The sequence below is a fragment of the Papaver somniferum genome, unplaced genomic scaffold (genome assembly GCF_003573695.1).
Source record: "Papaver somniferum cultivar HN1 unplaced genomic scaffold, ASM357369v1 unplaced-scaffold_137, whole genome shotgun sequence".
NCBI lineage: Eukaryota > Viridiplantae > Streptophyta > Magnoliopsida > Ranunculales > Papaveraceae > Papaver > Papaver somniferum.
The window spans coordinates 6,420,297-6,435,288 of NW_020622934.1; the positions used below are offsets into that span (position 1 = coordinate 6,420,297).

At 35.7% G+C, this 14,992-nt stretch overlaps 4 protein-coding genes across 5 annotated transcripts; 3 read left to right on the top strand and 1 right to left on the bottom strand.

Moving 5' to 3' along the window:
* The first annotated feature begins 174 nt into the window (after window positions 1–174).
* Window positions 175–897, top strand: LOC113334363 (CRIB domain-containing protein RIC4-like). Its single transcript, XM_026580636.1, has 2 exons — window positions 175–507; window positions 606–897. Exons 1-2 carry the CDS (start codon window positions 261–263, stop codon window positions 806–808), a joined length of 450 nt encoding a protein of 149 aa, XP_026436421.1. The 5' UTR covers window positions 175–260; the 3' UTR covers window positions 809–897.
* Window positions 898–1,792: 895 nt separating this feature from the next.
* LOC113334349 (thioredoxin F1, chloroplastic-like) lies at window positions 1,793–3,757 on the top strand. The gene is made up of 3 exons (XM_026580626.1): window positions 1,793–2,237; window positions 3,309–3,408; window positions 3,502–3,757. The coding sequence occupies exons 1-3, from the start codon at window positions 1,906–1,908 to the stop codon at window positions 3,628–3,630; spliced, it is 561 nt and encodes a 186-aa protein (XP_026436411.1). The 5' UTR covers window positions 1,793–1,905; the 3' UTR covers window positions 3,631–3,757.
* A 517-nt stretch (window positions 3,758–4,274) lies between these two features.
* On the top strand, window positions 4,275–6,024 carry LOC113334497. Its single transcript, XM_026580732.1, has 2 exons — window positions 4,275–5,235; window positions 5,403–6,024. Exons 1-2 carry the CDS (start codon window positions 4,957–4,959, stop codon window positions 5,739–5,741), a joined length of 618 nt encoding a protein of 205 aa, XP_026436517.1. The 5' UTR covers window positions 4,275–4,956; the 3' UTR covers window positions 5,742–6,024.
* Window positions 6,025–6,698: 674 nt separating this feature from the next.
* LOC113335037 (pentatricopeptide repeat-containing protein At2g22410, mitochondrial-like) lies at window positions 6,699–9,270 on the bottom strand. Of its 2 annotated transcripts, none has more exons than XM_026581253.1 (2): window positions 6,914–9,270; window positions 6,699–6,808 (listed from the first exon to the last, which is right to left on the bottom strand). In XM_026581253.1, exon 1 carries the CDS (start codon window positions 9,204–9,206, stop codon window positions 7,188–7,190), a length of 2,019 nt encoding a protein of 672 aa, XP_026437038.1. In that variant the 5' UTR covers window positions 9,207–9,270; the 3' UTR covers window positions 6,699–6,808; window positions 6,914–7,187. The 2 variants fall into 2 exon arrangements, with proteins under 2 accessions (XP_026437038.1, XP_026437037.1); XM_026581252.1 differs by having other exon boundaries at window positions 6,700–6,808; window positions 6,970–9,270.
* Window positions 9,271–14,992: the final 5,722 nt, after the last annotated feature.

Sequence of the window (14,992 nt, forward strand, 5' to 3'; positions counted from 1 at the left end):
TATAAGTGTCCAACAACCAAGATTAGGTATCTCTGTCTCTTTTTAGATTTCTCAACCAACTTGTAATATCAAATCAAATCATCAAATCTTGTTAGCAAAGCTTAAACCGTTGAGCAGTCAAATATATAAACAAGAAACTTTGTCTTCCAAATTTTTCTAATGCTATGCCATTAACCATTTCATTTCTCCTTAAAAATTGAAAACAATTACTATTTTGTTTTCTAGTTTTGGTGTTCTTGTGTAGTACGTCCATAGTAAGGATGAGAAGTCGCATCGAAAGACTAGTGATCCTTCCTTTCTCCATCGGTTGTGTTTCTCAGTCTAGTGTAGCTGTGGTGGATGATCCTAAGAAATCAAAACTTGAACGTGAACAATCAGAAAAAGAAGATGAGAGTAGCACAGATAGAGAAGAAGTAAATACAAAGAACTCTACTCACGCTAAACCAAATATCTCCTTGAGCTTCTACAAATTGATAAAGAACTTCAAGAACTTGTCTCAGTTGTTTGGTAATCCTATAATGCCAATATGTTTTAAGGTTATTTGTGTGTGTTCCGTCTAATTTATTATCTTTTCTTGGTTTGGTTTTTTTTTTTATTGTTTTTAGCGTACAAAGAAGATGATGACATAAAGATGGATATGGAAATAGGATTTCCAACAGATGTTAAGCATGTAACACAAATTGGTTGGGATGGAAATAATAGTAAAGCTACAACCATTATCAAGGGATGCAGTTGGGACAATAACGAGAACAACCTAAATCCTCTTGAGCTCTTCTCATCTATTCCTTGCATGGATTCTCTAAACTAGTCTTTAGCTGATAATTACTAACCTTGTTCATGCATGGGTTTTTGTATTTGTTTCATGATGTTTATGATAAATGATGGTGATTAACAATATATTTCTTAATTTCGATATTTTAACAATATATATATATATATATATATATATATATATATTTTAATTTATCAATCGGTCATGTCAACACTAGTACTAAAATCCCATTAGTAATTTGACCAATGTATTTTCAACCGTTTATTTTTCCTGCCAACTACTGTTCTGGATGAGTTTTCCAATTAAAAAGATTAAAGAATCCATGTAGAAATGTGCACAAGCATAAACCAAGAACTAGAAATGATCACGAGTTCCCGACTCATTTTCTATCAGTCTTTTATCCTTCTCAAAACAAGCCAACACGTTGAGAATCAAATGTTCTGCTAAGATGGCAGAGTTGATCTTGTCGGGTGCAGTAAAAGAAAACTTTGCTGGTGGTTTCGTTGGGTGGTAAGTGCTTGTGGTAGCTGGATACACATGTCTAGCTAGCATTAATAAGAAATGCTTCTTCCGACCTCAGTGCAAAGGCTAGATTTCCTGGTACCTATCTAACCCAAAGTGTCCAGTCATCCGTGCCACCTGTCTCACTGATAAAACCAAATATTGTCATCAAGTTAACTACCACCGAATCAGTGATGTCAGCCATAGACGAGCTTATAGCATATTTCAATGAGCGCTCAATCTGAACATTTTCTTGGCCAATAGAAATTTTCACCAAAATAGAAAGAAAACAAATATCAATTTTAAAAAAACAAATAAAATCGGGCATTTCTGGCGATAATATAGTTTCTTGTGAGAATCCAATATTTGTGGACAGAAATTAAAATTACCAATTATTCATTCCACGTCAAAAATCTCTGTTAAATGACCAAAAGTACCTCAGTTTGTACTAACGCATAGGGAATATTCAGGGCTACTTGTGTACTTTTGATCAATTAAAACATTCACCATTTCTTCTTCTGCATTTCTCACAGCTCTCACCAGAAAAGAAAAGAAAAAAAATACAGCATTCTCCATACATCAAAGATTGCACTTCTAGAGAGAGAGAGACACTGACTTTGTTCCCCAAAGGCATGGCACTTCAAGTTTCATTATCGTCTTCATCGATGTTGTCGACTCCGAGCAGCGGTGGTAGTTCAAGGTCAGTATCTCAGTCAGTAGTTGTAGCAGATCATTTGAAATTTTCCACTGGAGGCCAAAGAATTTCTAAGGTCTTTAAAAGTGTATCCTTGAGGAATTCTGAGAACAGAAGAGGGGCTAGAGTTTTTACTGTACAATCGAGTTTAGACATAGCAAGTCCTGTTGTTGGTCAAGTTACTGAGGTTGATAAGGATACTTTCTGGCCACTTGTTAAAGGTGCTACCGCTGAAGATAAGATTGTTGTTCTTGATATGTACACTCAATGGTACTAGTAAATCTCTCCCTCCAAAACATTTCTTTTTCTGCATTCATTTTCTTTAAATTAAATTATCTGCGGAGAAATTATGATGCTTAATTGTTTTTTATTTTAGGAATATCACTCTCAATTTACACTACCCAGAGTAGAAAGTATAACCTTATATGCATAATTAAGCTTCAGTTGCTGAGGTCCCAATGGGTTAAGCATAACTATTACAACATTATATATTTTAGAAGTTAGAAGAACAAGAACAAGAACAATTAAAATACAAAATCAAACAAATTTTCGGTTCAATATCAAACTTAGCTCTCCCATACAGTTTCAACCCTTAGGAAGATTCATGATAGTGAAAGCATCATCAAGCTTCTGTCGGTCAAATGCACTGATTTCAGTACCTAACAGATGCAGCATGAGTGGCACAAAGTTAAGGTTCTAATCTTACTAGACTGGCAAATAGTTTCCGTTGGTAGTTCTTCTGGAGTCCTTGTGTTCTGTTTGACTCGTGCAGTTTCCTAGAGATACTTCTGTTACAGACCAAACGTTGTGGTAGATTTGGATTTGGATGTCAGATGTTGCTTCAACTAACACTTTTACTCAAACGCGCCCAACGCAGTCACATTGGCCTCATCTCTCTGACGGATGTAGGATGAGATATTTTTCTCTTGGGTAGTTTTACCAAATCTGATCTAATTTTCTCTTCAAAAGTGACTAATCAATTCTATAGAACACTTGGATGAATTCTGATTTTTCTTGCACATGTTATTTTCCAATTCACTTGCCTTAATGCAGAAGTAGCTGTCATCCTGAATTAGTGTCAGTTTCAATCCCAAATAGTTATCAAGATTAAACTAGCATAGGCGCCATGGTGAAATTCTGTTTTCTAGAACTGGTATGGGTGATAGAATGAGAACAAAGTACTATTGTTGTTCGGAATATTGCTTAGCACATAGGGAATCTTCTAACAGAAACTTGTTATTTGCTAATGCTACACTTCTCGTTATGGTCTAAAATTGCTCAGTGGAAGGAATTATTCTTTCGCTTCTAATGTCTTCGTGTTTCTCTTTTCAACTACTGAAGGTGTGGCCCTTGTAAGGTTATGGCTCCGAAATTCGCTAAACTAGCTGAGAAGTATCTAGAGGTCGTCTTTATGAAGCTTGATTGCAACAATGAAAACAGGGTATGTCAATAAGTGCCCCTCTAATTTCAGTTTATTCCATCCCTCTCTACCCTTTTGTCTCCTAAATTAGACGTGTGTTTTTAATGTTTGCAGCCATTAGCAAAGGAGCTTGGTATAAAGGTGGTCCCAACGTTCAAGATCTTCAAGAACAACGAGGTTGTAAAAGAAGTCACAGGGGCCAAGTTTGACGACCTTGTCAAATACATTGAGGATTTTAAATAGTCTCTATCCTCCTAACACTTACTTTGTTTTCGTATTTATCAATTGTTCATAAGGAATTGTGTACCCCCATTACAGAATAAATTTATTACTTTGTTGTTATAAATTTCTTCCAGACCAATTCATACCTTTCTACTTCCTCGTTGTAACCTTAAGATTGAGCATAGATATGACAGGACAAAGCTCTTAAAGTCACTGTCTCCGATATCGGGTAGGGAACTGAAATTCAACCTAAAGAAAAAGACCCACTACATTTTAAAGATCATTGCCAACAGTTGTTGGCTTCTGTCATGAATTCACAATGCAGCTCCATATGGAATCAAATTAAGCTGATTCCATCCCTTATGAGTGCATTCCCCAAAGAAGGGCCACAATCAATTAGTATGTGTATGCAAGAGGGGACCAAATCAATAAGTGTAACGACGAGTCGTGCTACTGCACAGGCTGTAACTTGTTTGCAGACAATCTAACCCTTGGATCCCCTTAACCAGTGAAGGGAATCGTTCGATTTCAGTTTCCTACAACCACTCACTTAAGGTTATCCAACAGCCTACAAATATAGTCCACTATTATATTCCTTATAAGTCAAGGCAAAGAGTTATTTTGTGACACAGCTATTTGCCGCAAGTACCAGATGCGTTGATTTTTGGCGAGAATGATAGACATGATGGATGAGTAGAATCATTCTCACAGAAACATCGACTCCAAACAGGCCTGAAACCTCTCTGAAGGAATCAAACAGCAGCTGTAACATATTAAGATTGCACTACACGGTAGATATTACTGGACTTTTATGAGTTACCAAGAAATTAAAAACACCAGAAACTGCAGTATATAGTATTAGTAAGTAGGAAGAGTTAGATTTTATTGACGTGAGGGTGAGGGGTTATAATTATTGATATTTAATGAGTATTATAATTAATATGGATGTACAGATGATCTTTGAAGAATTGGTGTTGAGAGCATTAATTTAAACCCTATCTACTTTTGCTTGCCATGAATGCTTGACCTGAACGCATTTTAATGGTGGTGGGTTTTGATTGAAATACACCATTAAATAACCCTCTACTCTACTCTCTTTCTCTCACTCCTCTTTAAGTATTAACGTCCTCTCTTGCATGACAAATTTCAAAAATCATCAATAAGAGTTGTGTTTATGTCTGTGTATTCCATCTTTTATTACATGTGACTATGTGAAGAAGAACATCAAATCCCATCTCTATGTCCCCATAAAAACTCCCCCCCTCTCTCTCCCTCTACCTAAAAACAAATTTCTTCCATTGTGTTCCCATACAGCTTTTGGGTAAACCTATAGAGGGAACAAAGAAGATGGAAATGAAGCAGCAAGCACAAGACTTATACTTGAAGGAAAACAAGATGAAGAAAAACCAGCAGCTTTGGAGGGTTATGGATGATACTGAACTTTCTTTAGCTCCTTCTACTCAGACTATGAATTGTTCCTCTTCTGAATCAGAAATTGATTCATCCAAGAAGAGAAAATATTATTGGGATGATGTGAAAAAAGAACCTAGTTTCACTCAAACTAGTCTCGAACTTCAACTTAAAGATCCACTACCATTAGATTGGGAACAATGTCTTGATCTTCAAGTAAGTATATTATCTTACTCCACCTATTTAATAGCTTTTGTTACTAAATTGTAATTCATTAGATGAAACTAAGAGTGAAACTGGGTCTTTATAGTAGTTCTATGTTTGCATTTATCAGAACAATCAACAAGTTTTCTAATAACACTTTCTTTGGGTTTTTGTTGTAGTCCGGGAGAATGTATTATATCAACAGAAAAACTTTGAAGAAAAGTTGGAATTGTCCTACAGAACAGAACTTAGACCTCAAATTAAACATGTCAACACTTACAAGTTCAGATGGAAGCAGCAGCAGTAGCACTGAGATGCTTGACGGTTCGAAGAAGCAAAACTCATCGACCAGTAATACTATGTTTGCTGTTGCTTGTTTGAAATGTCATCTTCTTGTCATGCTCTGCAAGTCATCACCATCTTGCCCCAACTGCAAGTATGTGAATCCACTGCCAACCCAACAAAGCCCAAGGCCGAAAACCATCAACTCCCTCAACACACTCAGTCTCCTGAACTAGCAGAACAAAAAACCTGTGGTTAAAAATGATGGTGATGATGATTAAGTATATAATAATCTGTTTTAGGAGGGAGTGGCAGCATTCTTAGAAAACTGTCAGTTTAATTACTATATCTATTGAAATCTGTGTTTGCTTTTAGACTTTTAGTGATGTATTTCTGAGCACACACAATACAATGTGAAAAGTTTTCAGGTTATATTATTCAGCTTTCTATTAATGGTGTTATAACTTTGAAGAGGAAGTAGTAGCAGTAGTTGTAAATGAAAGTTCATTTGTTTTCTAACTTAACCAAGTAAATAGACATAGTGCTACAGATTAAATTTCATACTTTTTTCATTTATCCGAGTAAATCATATTAACCAATCATTTATGTACTGGTTCTTTCGGAGAACTTAGATCAATATACCTGGATATCTAGAGAGTCTAATTTAAAATTAGTCACAGACAAAAATCAATCTAGTTCGTTACTGGTCTAGTTGAAACAAACCCTTTATTGAGGATTCAGACATATCATCTATCACTAATTTAAGTAAATGGAATAGCATGGGTTTAGTTCAATAAAACTATACATAGATACGTTCCTTTTTAAAGTGTGAAGGACAAGCACTTGATTCTATTTAGTCCTTCCTAGACCAGTTGACTGTGTCTGATTGATTCAAGAGTGAAAATGGGTACTCTCATCACTGGTACAATAGTTCCCCAAGTTACTTTTAAATGTTTTTGGCAATAACAAAATCAAATACCTTTGGATAGAAGACAAACAAATGAATATTTAAGGCTCAGTCGCTTCCTTGATTTGCTTGTACAGGAAATAGTGTTGTTCTCTCTCTCTCATTCAACCCCTGCACTTTCCTGCATCATATAAAAATTTGTATACCCGCTTTAGATCAATCATGTTATAAGTAGGTGGATTCTTACTTCCTTTGATATGATGGTATCGAGAGACAAATTAACCTGCCTTGGATTCCTTTGATGAGCTTCCTAGGCATCAGAGAGATTGTGCATTTTCATCTCCCTGTGTCATGTGAAGCCAACCTAGTCCTTGTCATCTGTTTTTCGGTGATGCCCTGTATATATATGTTGGCAAATTAGACACTTTCCTAAAGGATGGTTAATAATTCTACATAAGCTATGCCACTTGTGTCTAAGGAAAAAAAAAACACCTAACTTACCACTATGAGACCAGCAAAATATAAAGGACAACATATTTCCACGGTTTTGTTTTCACCTGGTCACATCGTGTTATCATCCTCCACGCCAGCAGACGGCCAATCCTCTGCAACCTGCTTCGGTAGGTTTCTCACTTTCTTTCGCTGAGCTATGTCTTATCCTCACTGTATCTAGTGAAGCATGCACTGTTACATTGCTTCATATAGGTCTTGCCTCTGTCACTTGCGATAACAAGGTTGCTTAACGAAAATACAATTTCCCTTTAGCAGATAACTGTTAAGTCATGACTGCATCACCAGCCTCATGTAAGCTCATAGATTGTGATGTTTCTGGTATATAACCTTCTAACTTCAATAGAAAGAAAATATCATCTAATAGTTGATAAATCTCCTGATATCGAGGATGTGATTTATCTGCAACCACAAACTCATGTGACTCCCCTTCAACTTCTATTGAGCTACACCCTGGAGTTTTTTTAATCCCCTGGGATCTCATCATTCTTCTAACCATCCTTACATCCTCCCATCTTCTTCCAGCAGCGCACATGTTTGCCAGAAGCACATAAACTCCACTATCCTTGGGATTCAAATCTAGAAGTTTACCTGCAGCAAATTTACCTAACTCCATACTTTTGTGCATTCTACATGCATTGAGTAGTGCACCCCAAGCAGCTTCATCTGGTTTCATAGGCATTATCTTTATCAGCTCATAGGCCTCTTTCAAATTCCCAACTCGACCAAGTAGATCAATCATGCACACATAGTGCTCTGCTTTTGGCTCTATCCTAAATACTTCTCTCATGTTCTCAAAATAACAACGACCTTGGTTGACCAACCCACCATGGCAACATGCTGACAATACGCCCACAAATGTGATATCGTCAGGCCAAAGTCCATCTCTCTTCATCTCCTCAAAACGATTTAGGGACTCCTCAGCATATCCATGAGTTGCATAAGCCATGATCATGGAATTCCAAGACACCAAATCCTTCTTTGTTGTACTGTTGAAAAGCTTTGCAGCCTCATTGAGATTACCACATTTAGCATACATGTCTATGAATGCATTAGTCAAAGTAACACTAAACAGAATTTTCTTGAGACCAATGTAATATTTGTATATCCATCGAGCAAAATCTAAGCAACCTAATTGAGCACAGGCAGAGAGTACACAAACAAGTGTTGCCTCTATAGGCTCAACACCCTTCTCCTTCATCTGAAGGAAAAGTTTCAATGCTTCTTTGGATTGATTATTTTGCGAATAACCTGCAATCATAGCATTCCAAGATACGACATTCCTTTCAGGCATGTCATCAAAAAACTTTCTTGCCAAGATTAAATTTCCATCTTTGGCATAGCCATTGATCATACTAGTCCAGGAGAAGACATCTTTAGCTTCCATTTTATTAAAAACTTCTCTTGCAGTCGTTAAGCAGCCACATTTAACATACATATCCACTGATGCATTAACCAAATTGAGAGTACGTTTAACATTATTCTTCTCAATATACCCATGAATCGATCTTCCCAAGCTCAAATTCCCCATCAGGGAGCAAGCTGAGAGTATCGTAATCATAGTAACCTCATTAGGTTCAACATTGGTCAATAACATAGAATAAAATAGCTTCGTAGCCTCATGAGGAGAATTCTTCTGCACATACCCATCGATCATAGTCGTCCAAGTAACGACATCTTTTATAAAACTTGTATCGAACAAATACCGTGCTAAAACCAAAGACCCGGATTTCATATAGAAATGAATCAACCCATTCAAAACTAACACGTCGAAAGCAAAACCCAGTTTATAAACTTGACAATGTACCTCTTCACCTTGAGAAAATCTCAGAAACTGCTCACAAACCTTGAGTGTGAAAACAAAAGTTCGATTATCCATTTCGATTCCTTCTCTTACCAGAAAACGGAACAACAAGAATGACAATCTGGGTAACTGAGATTTAGAGTAACCCTTAATCATTGTATTGTAAATGTAAATATTGGGTTTTGAAATTTGAGAAAAAAGAAGATGGGCATGATTAATATTTCCAGAATCAGAGAGAGCACAGAAGGATAGAAGTCGACTTACAGGAAAAAGATGAGCAATTAAACCATTTCGAGTCATATAAGCTTGGATTTGTTTTAGTTCGTACATTGAATTGCATGATTCCATGATTAAGAGAATTGGGTTTGTTATAATGAGACTGCGGTTTGTGTTCCATTTGGGTTTTACAGCAGAGAAACAAGAAAAATGTTTCAAATTCTGGAGACTGGATAAGACGGGGAATAGAGATGGTGCAGGCATCGATTGAAGAAAACTAAATTTGATTGTTTCTTCGGAAACTTTGAGTTCCGCAGTAAAAGGAATAATGCTTCTCCTCTTCCACCACTACCCACTTCGCTGGAGGGAAAAAAAAAGGAGAAGAAAAGAAAACGTTTTCTTCTGCCGTTTCTTTCTTTTCAGTGAATCGGGGTGTGACTCGGATGGCGTTTTGATTGTTTTCAGAAAAAACTTTTTAGAAATACTATCAAATACTGTCATGGACTGCTTCACAGTCATTTCAAGGGGGCAGATCCTCTGTACCTATAAACCGCCTGTCCCTGCGTATCATGAGACGCCACGTATTGATTTACTTTTTTTTCCTTAAAATGTTATATTAAAAAAAGGGGAAAATATGGCTACCCTAATTTTGCAATTTTTATATACTAGAAACCCTATATTAGAAACCCAAAATTAATTTTAGAACTACTAATTTTACTATAGATCTTTTATTATACTAGTAATTATCTTTTTTTATAGGACGTTTATTTTGTGTTTTAAATTAATAAAACGTTACCATTATGATAAATTCAAATGTCCAAATATTTAGGAAATTAACTAACCGTAAAGTCAAAAGTCTACATCATTAGGAAAATTCCTAAAATAAAGCTAAACATTCCACGTCCACCCTTTAACATTCCACGTCCCTTCCTTACAAGTTCTTAGATTTGTTTGATACTCATGTCGTTCATATGCTTTGCATGATTTTTGATACATGTAATTTGTTTGGTTCTCTATTTTTCGGTTTTGGCTTAGAAAAATCCGATGATAATTTCGATTATCATGACTGATACATCTGAGTGTTAAGTGAAAATTATGATTATCATAGATTGATCCGGTGATAACTTCGACATTTTTTCTACATTTTTACATTTTTCTACATTTTTTCTAGTCTTAACTTAGTAATTCAATGAAAAAAGCAAATTTCACAGAAAACTTGAAAAGAGCATTTATCGCATGAAATAGGGATAAATAAAATAAAATTTTCACTCAAAAACGGGTGAAACACTAATTTATCACAAGGAATATAATTTGTGGAAACATAATTTTTCACACCAAAAGAAGCACTTTCACCTAAAACTCATGCGAAATGAAAATTTTCTACTAAAAATACATATGAAAATGAATCCATTCAAGGGTGAAAACCATGTTTCCTTGTATGCATCTCTTCCCATCAGTTAAATTGTATTTCCAACTGCCATTTTTGCTCAGCTCCGACAATTTCCCATCAATTGTATATTTTGTGCGGAAATGATAGACTCACCGCGGGCCGGATCCCGCGATGTGTCCCGTAAAAGAGAAAATTTCAGGTTTTTTATGACCCGGCGGTTTAGCAGGGGTTGATTAAGTGTGGGACCCACCCCCTCTCTCTCACACACTCTCTCATCGGGATGGCCCGCAAGATGTAAATCGTTTCCGTATTTTGTGTGATGTTACTCGTGCGAAACTCCCAATGAATAATCAATTAAGTCAAATCAAATATACTTTCTCTTTCTTCTTTCCTTTCTCTTCCCTTCCAACAAAAAACAAAAATCCTTTCATCTTTCTTACTCAAATTTGGTCATTTTTGGACGACTCTTTTTTCGCTTTGAGAGCGATTATTTCTTCACTTTGATGGTGATTTGTTCAATCTTTGTTGGTTGGTTCATGACATGTTATTCTATATCCGAGAACATCGAAGATTCAACACGGCATCGCTTTGAGTTCATCCCCAACAAAAAGGATTTAGGGCATCCGGGTTTTTCGTTCATATATACAAGATTAAGGGCTAAGCACTCCTTTCTTTTTGGAGCATCTCTTGTTATAGAAGACAAACATTGAAAATGGTCGGAATTGTTTCCAGATTATACCATCTTTTTTCTCTACTTTTCATACAAAAATTAGGTACCTTTGCGGTATTTTGTTCATTCTCTTCGCGAATTACATGTAATTGGTATCTTTATTTGTACTTGGGTTTTAATCTTTTTGTATTTTGATGTTCTTTTTCTTGTAAACAATCATGTAATCACCTTTTTGGATTGAACGAAATATGGTCTGATTGTTTATCAAAAAAAAAAAAAGTCTTAATCAAATATGAATAACAATAATAATAAAGAATTAAATAATTCCTCTCCAAAAGAAAAAAATAATCAAATAATCGATTCCTCATCTTGGATACCATCATACCAAGACTAAGTTCACATGTTAGGAGCAACAAAACATAAAGCATACACAAATCGGTATGCTTCTGTTCCTCAATTGGGCTAAGAGCCAATCCTATTTGTCTCCCATTTTTGTAGTAGGATCTGACCTTACCATACCAATTACTTCACGTGGTCACTTGAATGAAAAGCAAATTTATTGCTTCGGAACTCTTTAGTTTCTCTACTGATCGTTAGGATTCCTACGTAATATATAACTCATCAATTAGTTAAGAATCTGGAATTTCAGATCTATTTGACCTTTTACCGTCGCTGCCTACCTTAAATAACTAACTTACCGTAATTTGCCGACTTAATTGGAGAAAAATATGGTAAGAAATTTTACTGACGTGATTTTTTTTTAAATGTTTATATTAATAATTCATAACCAATTAAGGTTACTTCAGTCCTACGTAAAATGTGAAAAATTTAAATTCAATCTAAATTATTAATCTTAAGCGTAGATTTTGTCATTTGGGTTACCTATATATACAATTTTAATGACGGTTTTCTGAAAGAAAGAGGACCAAACTTGGATTCCTCAGAAATTTCCATAGTAAAAAAGTAAAAGAGAAAAACAAATTACAAAGCAAATCACTCCCTCATGAGAGTTTCCCAATTGCTCCAAATGAGATTAGGAGGAACAAATTTAAAAGAACCTGTGTCACAAGACCATAAGACAACAAGTTGCTTAACAAGATCAATATTCTCCGCAATACTTTTCTGGCGACCACCAAAGACTCTCCCATTTCGCTCCTTTCATAATATCCTACAAATAGCATAGTGAATAATCTTTCATACCTCCTTTCCCCTTCCATTTAGCACATTGGTATACCAAGCTTCAAACAATTGTAACAGAGTTCTTGGCATCGGCCATGAAATCTCAAAAGCCTTGATAAAATAATCCCATATCGCAAAAGAATACGGACAACATAAAAACATATGATCAGAAGTTTCTTTTTCATCATTGCAAAAAACACACAAATCGCTTTGAATGCTTATGCCACGATGAACAAACATGTCTCTAGTAGGGAGGGAATCATGAAAACTTGCCCAAAGGATGAAGCTTCCCTTGTTTGGAATATAACTCTTCGATAAATGAGAATCAAAATTTCAGGGTGGATAGTTACCTGTCAAAACCTCGTAGCACGTCTTAGCACTAAAATTCTCCATAATATTCACTTCATCCTCAACTTCCACCAATTCCGGAACGGGGCAGTCACGTCTAAGCAAGTCCCACTCTAGCCTCTCATTTGCATTCAAATCCCTCCTGAAATCACAATTCCATCTATTGTTCACAATCATATCTTCTATTAACGCGTCTTTCGCCTTGGCCACCTTGAAAATAACCGGAAATAAATCTTGAAGTCTCCTAATTGGTCTTAGCGGAGTTATTTCAGTTACTTAATATTTTACAGTATTTCTTAACATTTAAATCAAGAAGCATCGTTGTATTTTCTCTAACACAAGCAAGCCCAATTTCTTATCTGCGACCTTAGATTTTTGTGAAAGTCCTCAATCAATTAATTAATTTGACAATGATTATCAAATGTATCAGATAAATGTAGAAAATCAACAGCGAGGAATTTATGTAAGTTAGTAAAATCAACAGAGAGATGATCTTTTTCCACAATAAAATCAAATCAAACTAGAAAAAGTAATAGCTCTTAATTCAAGTTTATCTAGAAAATTAATCTGATTTTTTTTGGACCGACTCAGTTGATGAATCGTGGTTCTTCCATGTGTTTTGGTTATGGTTTTAATTGCTTAAAAAATAAATTAGACCTTGTAGGGAGTTCTGGTATAAATATATGGAAGCACCATTGGTAATTCTAAGGAACATTTACAGGGTTTAACGAACTTTGCAAGGAAGATTTTGTTCTTGAAAGGCCGAAGAAAAGTTTGTTTGGTTTATATTTATGGAACAAGTTCATGGAGTTGACGACGAGTTATATTATGTTAGAGTGATGGACATGTGTCATTATTTGACAGGTGGAGATAGAGGGACAAAGTGTTTTTAGGTATAGAGGATCTCCTAGCCTAAAGGTGATATTAACTTCAGCCCTTCCTAGTCATCCTGGCATAAGCATGTTTTTGTTATTCCTTTTTTGAATTTTGTTTTCCAGGTTATCAACTCATCTTAAATTCAGCTCATCAATAGTTTAATCAGCCATTTGTTAATCCTATCTTTCATTTTTTCCATATTTTAAAATAAACCATCAAAATAACCCTAGCAACAACAACTGCAATCTCGTTAACAAAATATTTCTTTTTACATACAGTCCAGTTCAAGCAAAAAATCAGACACTTACTTCAATTTCGACTGAAAAAAACTACCCAAGATTAGCATTCCCAAAAAAGCTTACCAAAAGCACTGAAACTTCAGATCCTACGGACACAATATGCCAAGTTATATTTACACCATAACCATTAAAAACACTACCATCACACACACAAACTTCCGGCCAACCATCGCCAACAATATCCAATCAGCTTTTTGTTACTCGTCTTTCTCAAAAAACCCACTTCAAAAAAAATCAACAAGCCTTACATAGCTTCAAAAGATGACGGATAATGAAAGACTAATTACCTCCCTCAACCTAAGCAATAATAAGAACCAATGGAACCCCTGCAACTTTTCACGAAGAAGCACAAGAAATCTATACGAACTTAATCTCCAAGATTCCTCCTCTAAGGGTTCTTCTGATGCTCTCCAGATGATCAAAACTGATCACCATCATTGTCGCTACCGAATTCATCCTCCTCATAGTAAAAGTCACCGCCACTTTTGTTGCTGGAAAAAGTAGCAGTACACATAGCCTTTGTCCTTATCCTCTTCACCATCTTATTCTGTCTCCTCATCATCTTCATCCATATCATTCTGAATCACTTTCCTTGCAACTGGATTATCATCAACATCTAATCCAGGGATTTCCCCACTGTCAGAGTCCACATTCAGATGTCCTGACATGGTAAGAGCAAAAATATCCTGGGCATTCTTTTATCTGCGAGATAACATCGGTATATCATGTCATCAATACGCTTATGTATCTCTATCTCCCGTGCTTCCTCTTCTGGATCAGATGATGATTCATTACTACTTTCTTCACCTTCAATTACATCAACACCTTCTTGTTTCTTTTCTTCACTATAACTCTCTGTTGCATTTCTCGTTCTCGATCCTCTAATAAATCTTGCGACCACATGTCTTTCTTGCCTCTACCTTGATTTTCTTGCACCTCTTGCATCGCTCTTTCTCACCCACAACCGAAGCTCCTTATTGTTTCAATTCGTTGAAGCTTAAAATCCTCTTGAGATTTCTTCCCTCTAACACCTGATTCACAATTGGTATCAATATCTCAATCTCACTTCTCGATTATGATACAACTGCTCTTTTTGCATTCTTTAATTTGAGTGAAACAATTGGCCGTTCAACCATATTTTCGATCTCTGTATTATTCCCTGGCTCAATAATTCCTGAAAATTTTAATCTCTATAAACTTTCTTTCCTTTTTGGATGTAATTAGTGTTAATGGTGTAATTATCCACCTTTCTCCCATTTATAGAGTGGGTAGATTAACCATAGATATC